The sequence below is a fragment of the Carlito syrichta genome, unplaced genomic scaffold (genome assembly GCF_000164805.1).
Source record: "Carlito syrichta isolate Samal-C Ts95f unplaced genomic scaffold, Tarsius_syrichta-2.0.1 Scaffold308134, whole genome shotgun sequence".
Taxonomy (NCBI): Eukaryota; Metazoa; Chordata; class Mammalia; order Primates; family Tarsiidae; genus Carlito; species Carlito syrichta.
Window position 1 is genome coordinate 53,049 of NW_007252230.1, and position 6,000 is coordinate 59,048.

General features: G+C 42.7%; 1 protein-coding gene across 1 annotated transcript in view; it reads right to left on the bottom strand.

Moving 5' to 3' along the window:
• The window catches only part of SLC35D1 (solute carrier family 35 member D1), a 54,549-nt gene extending 49,182 nt beyond the window's left edge, over positions 1–5,367 (bottom strand). Inside the window, exons 1-5 of the mRNA XM_008065020.1 lie at positions 5,315–5,367; positions 5,134–5,220; positions 4,407–4,474; positions 2,889–2,960; positions 2,130–2,198 (exon numbers count right to left, since the gene is read on the bottom strand). Of these exons, the coding sequence (XP_008063211.1) occupies positions 2,130–2,198; positions 2,889–2,960; positions 4,407–4,474; positions 5,134–5,220 (296 nt within the window). The 5' untranslated portion in view covers positions 5,315–5,367. The remainder of the gene's footprint in view (positions 1–2,129; positions 2,199–2,888; positions 2,961–4,406; positions 4,475–5,133; positions 5,221–5,314) is intronic.
• Positions 5,368–6,000: the final 633 nt, after the last annotated feature.

Genomic DNA, 6,000 nt, shown 5'->3' on the forward strand with positions numbered 1-6,000 from the left:
AAACTGTGTGGAATACTTCAGCACCATAGCTGCAACAGTGGCCCTACTGTCTATGACTTTGTAGAGACATTACATATTTCAGCTAAACCCCTAAATGGAGCCCAGCCTGCTCAGAAGTCTTTGCCACTGCAGGTTTTGTGTGTGTGTGTGTGAGAAAGCAGGATTTACTGAGAAGACAGAAAAGTTCCCACAGTGGAAGGGGACCCGAAGGGACTGCCCTGCCACTGCAGTTTTAAGCAGGTCTAGTCCCTTACCCTAAGCAGTCTAATAATTCTCAACTCACTTCAGAATCCCTTCCTCTCAATCTCTTTCCCAAGCCAAATGTTATAATATTAGGCAAGGCTGTTCCAGAGAGTACCCATTCTCAGAAGCTTCTTGAAGACCAGAGCACGCCCTGAGGAACCCCTAATGTTTGACAATTTTGGATTCCGGGAGCTTCAAGGAAATGCTTCAAAGACTAGCAAGGTGCCTCTAAGAAGAACAGCAGGAAGTTAGCACGGAATTTTTCTCAAAGGAGGCAGTTTGAGCTATAGGGAAAAACAGTCAGCTATATATAACCCCCTTCTAGTAACCAATTATGCCACCCTCTTTGAAAAAAAAAAAATGAACCTTCACTTGGAGATTGAGAATAAACAGAATTTGACTTATAGTATTTCCCCCCACCCATACCACAGGAGTATAATGGAGGTAAATAAGCCAACCCAGAAGCACACTGGAACTCTCAGAGGATAAATGTACGTCAGGCAGAATTTATAGCCGAGGAAACCGTATCTATATATTCATATCCTGGGCTGAGTAAAATACTGTAGAAGGTTTTCTGCAAACATTTTAATTATCTGAGTTTAGGGATTTGTAATTTCCTCACGTGTTTTAAAACTAAAACTTAAGAAAAACAGAAAAAGTTTTAATTTAATAGAATACCTAAGTTATGACATTTGTATTTTTTTTTATCTTTTGAGTTGGAGTCTGTGTCGCCCAGGCTAGAACGCAGTGGCATGCTCATGGACACTACAGCCTCCATCTGCTGGGTTCAAGCAATCCTTCCGCCTCAGCCTTCCAAGTAGCTGGAACTACAGGCTAATTTTTTGATTTATAGTAGAGACGAGGTCTCACCAAGTTGCCCAGGCTGGTCTCAAACCCCAAGGCTCAAGCAATCCCCTCATCTCAGCCTCCCAAAGTGCTGGGATTACAAGCTGAGCCACTGTGCCTGGCCGGTTATGACATTTGTGATAAATCTTATAAGGCCAACGGAAGCAACGCAATTATTCATCGTTCTACAAGGCAAAGGATGTAGTCATTCTCCTCAGTTCACAGAAGAGAAGACATGCTTTTCTTGAGCAGCATGGCTGACAAAATCACACAGGTTCTGAAGTCAGGCAAAGATTCTAAAGCCAGCTCAGTCATCTACTAGTTGTGTGACCTTGAGCAAGCTACTGAACTTGTAGTTTTTTTGATTTGTAGTAGAGACTTATATAGAGATTTATAGTTAGTTTCCTCAACTATAAAACAGGAACGTAATACCCCTCCCTCTCAGAGTTGTTGTGAAGAATAGATAAGCTGGGCTTGGTGGCTCAGTCTGTAATCCTGGGCCTTTGGGAGGCTGAGGTGAGTAGATTGCCTGAGCCCGCGGGTTCGAGACCCACCTGGGCAGCGAGACCTCATCTCTACAATAAATAAAAAAATCAGCCGGGTATGGCAGTGCATGCCTGTAATTCCAGCTACTCAGAAGGCTGAGGTGGATCGCCGGAGCCCAGCAGGCGAGGCTGCGGTGGCCGGGAGCGGCCACTGTACTCCAGTCTGGGCGACCGGGTGAGACTCCAACTCAAAAAAAAGAATAGATAGTAATGTGTGTTGAACACCCAACAAACTGTACAACACATGGTATATGCTCAGTCAGAAGACAGTAACAAATCCTAAATCATAAGAAGTTAACTTTTAAGAATCCCCAAATCTGAATTTTTCCAATCTTGGTCTTAATACAGTCAAAAAGATATAACCTTCTAAAAAGGCTTTTGGATGCCTTTCAAAGATCTGATTCTTATTAAGGCTATAAAGAACTGTTATTAATAAGGAATCATTATCAGCAACTCTGGACGATTTGTGATGTGCTCTATATGCCCACATCTTACCTGGCAGCTACAAAGGCTCCAATGATCATTGCAAATACGGTCATTTGAATACCCCAAGAAAACGTCTTCCTATAAAAATAATTTCAGTTATTCAAACAGATTCATTTTAGAGCATAGGTAAAAAAGATGTAGTATACTTTGTCAAAAAAAGCTACAAGCAATAGTATTTTAAACATGCCTAAGAAACTGGAAATTTTTTTTTCATTTTAGAGCATAGGTAAAAAAGATGTAGTATACTTTGTCAAAAAAAGCTACAAGCAATAGTATTTTAAACATGCCTAAGAAACTGGAAATTTCTTTTAAAACCCTCTGATGAAGCAAAAACTAATTTTGTTATATAAATAATTACACAGATGTTTTCTTATTCTTACTATTTGTAATCATGAGTAAGTCTGAATTTTTGTAAACCAGAATGCCTTTCAATAGAAAAAGGTCACACACATTTATAGTAAGAGGAGCTAAGACATGAACATTATTTAAAACCTCGACCTATGATTCTGACCTGGCTTCTCGCAGTAGTCACAGAAATTCTAGAAGGCAGACCTTATGTTCAGTTAGGTTTCCAAGTCCAATTCAAAACCTTCCCAACTCACACTTCCACAAACTATCAGTTTCAATTGCCATGGGAGAACACTGCTTCAACTTCTCAAAAGTTAAAGTAAAAGCAAGACAAATAATTTAACATCTCACACATGCTGGACATCTTTTCAAGTTGATTAAACTTGCTTAAAGAATAGAGATAGTAGAAATTTAGCTCACTTGAGTAAAACTCCTTCAGCAAACATTGTAAACAGAATGGAGAACCTTCTCAGAACTGTAAACATTGGCAAGCTAAAAAAGAATAATAATTAGGTTAAATAAAGTTCAACAGTTTTTTAAACCAAGATTTTCCAAATTGGTAGTTTAAAAAAATGCAAATCTCTTCCCTCCATTATGGAAATTCCATGTTGATTAATCTGTGATTAAATTAAATCCCTATTTCTCTCTAGAAAGAAGACTTATTTGAAAGCCTAGGAGTTGCTTTTAGAAAACTGCAAGAAGTGAGAACATTAAATGAACTACAAAACTTTTAAATTTTACTCTGCTAGTTATGCAAACTCCCTAAACTGTAGCCATGTTTGTTTTTAATAGAAAAAGGCTTCTTTCTCATTTCTTCACTGGTCTGATCTCCCTTCCTACCTCCCAGACCACTCAAAAAACATCTATGAAAATCTTATCCCATGAAAATCCTTAACTGTCCTTTTATGGATGTAATTTTCTCTCTCTCTAAATTCTCAGAGCATTTTGCTTGCACTAATCAAACATACGGCCTTTTGCAGTATAGCTGTTTTGAATATAACTTATCTCGCTCCAAAGAGCCTTAGACTTAGCTGGCAATCAAAGCTAGGGTGTGCATGGATGGATGGACGACAGTGGATGAGAAAAGCAAACTCCACACAAGCAGCACTTTGCAGCAGGCTCCACGTCTTTCCAAGTGGGCAGTGAGATGGAAAAGGACGCCCCACCCATGGTAAGTCTGAATTCCTTGGAACCCTCCCTGGAGATATCCTCTTGGTCGTTCTGCCAAGTTTTGAGGGGTTAAAAGAGGAGAAAATAAAAAATGCTTTGTCTCTGATCCTCAGAGATCTCCCCCTTCTGTTTTGCAATCATCCGATATGCCAGGGTTTTGGCTCTGGTTGAAGTGGTGAAGCCATGGTTTCTGTTAAACGGTTTCCCTATGTGTGTCTCTTTAACCACGTCACACATGCCCCATACATACTACACCCCTTAAATGGTAAAGCCAGGAATGGAAGGTTCGAAAGATACAAGGAAGTGTTGTCAAGGAGTAGAGAGCTACCACTTCTTTCTAAAGGGGATATGCTGCCTCTACAGGTATCTTGCCTTGGGTACGATATAAATATTTGTATCAGGGTTCTATCTGATGCTACTGTACTCTGATTGTGCCGTGAGGAATTTGTCTAAATATCATATTAATGAGCTATGTTGAAGAATTGAAATCCCGGAAGCCTAGTATATATCCTTCACTACTGCAAGTCTGGAAAATCTCCTATTATAGCATTTTATAACATTTGAAGACTTCTAACATCAAAATGAGTAAGAAAAAAACCAAAAACTCCTCTTTATTTTCAAAGTAAAAGAAGCCTTCATTTGGTAACAGCTTCCTGAGCCTTTCATTTCTTTCCAGAATCAGTAACAATGTGTTAAACATTTGACATTCAAGCAAAGTTTCAAGAAAACATTATATTAACCTCACTAGTAAAATAAAGTTATCCATACTTCAGTTTCTTTGTGCTGAACAGTCCCGTGATTTGGTTCCCAAAATACAGAAGAGGTAGTGGAAACGTCTAGAAAATTTAAAAAGGGATAACAAAACTCAATAATATAGATAACTTAAAACAAGGTCCTCTTAAACAGAAACAATTTTGTTTATACGATCAAATTCTTTCCCCTTAAAGCTAATATTAGTTCTCATACACAATTTTGACCCCCGTGAAACACCCAAGCAACACTCTTCCTGGATAAACAGCATTACTATGGCAGAAAGAGAGAAAGGGAGGAAGGCAGGAAAAAAAGACAGAAATAAGAACGGGATCGACGTGGGCCAGAAACTTCCCTGGCTTTAAAATATGACGAGGCATAAAGGAAAGGTATTCCATCTTCATGTGGAGCCAAGCAGCGGCAGACAGAAAACATGAAACAGACCCAGGGAATAATGAATACAGAAAACAGTGGCTAGATCAGATGGATACAGAGACTGCAAACGGTACTCCCAACAAGTGCGCATTAATTAAAACAGAAGATCCCTGGTTGGGTTTTTTCCTTAATTCTAAAGAGATGACGGGACCTTCTGAGCAGGCATAGGCTACATTCATGCTTTACCTCCATGACTCCCACTCTAGACTGGGCAATTTTGAGACAGTAATTTTTACTTATGCAAGGCTCTGACAGAGTACACACAGCGACTTCAGTTCACAAAATAAAGCACTCCTTTGTTTCCTTTTACCTTTCGAGGTACGTTTCTGTCAAGGTCAGGAAACTTGACTACTCTGAGCACCTTTCCCACCCAGAGAACCGCCACTGTGGCCACCATCTGCAAGCAGAGAACACAGATGCACTGTTCGGCCCACAAAGACACACACAGACGCTCCCAAACACGAACGCGCAATGCCGGGGGTTCGACTGACCTGGCCAAGTCCGACACACAGCGAGGAGGGAAACCTACAAAGAGGGCAAAGAAGAAAACGGTCAGAAAGGCCCGGCTCGCGGCGGGGCCTCAACGTGCCAGCCGGCGGCGGAACGCGAGCAGTGGGCCACAAGCCGCCCCGGCGTCGGCCCCCATCCAAAGAAGAAGCATCCATAGGTCGGACCAGACGGCGCGACATCCCCGCCCGCCGAGGCTGTCAGGCCACGCCGCTGACTTCGTCGCTCCGGGCGGTCACGGTCCCTTGCCCCGTCGTGTCGGCCTCTAGTTGCAGCCGGCTGCCTGCAAGGGGTTTTTCAAGGGAGTGATGGCACAGACCTCGCCGACCTTTGCATACCTTAAAGAAAACACAACCCAAAACGCTGGCTGGGCGCGGTGGCTCAAGCCTGTCGTCCCAGCACACGCTGGGAGGCCGAGGCGGGTTCGCTTGAGCCCAAGAGTTCGAGACCGGTCTGGGCAACACAGCGAAACCTGGTCTCCAGGAAAAACACCAACAAAATAAATCAGTCGGGCGTGGTGCACGCGCCCGCGGGAGGCTGAAGCCGAGGGACCGCTGAGCCCCGGAGGCGGAGGCAGGCCGCGGTCCTGCCACTCCAGTCTGGGCGAGAGACCTCGACCCGAAAAATAAATAAAACCTCCGGGCGCGGTGGCTCACGCCTGTCATCCCGG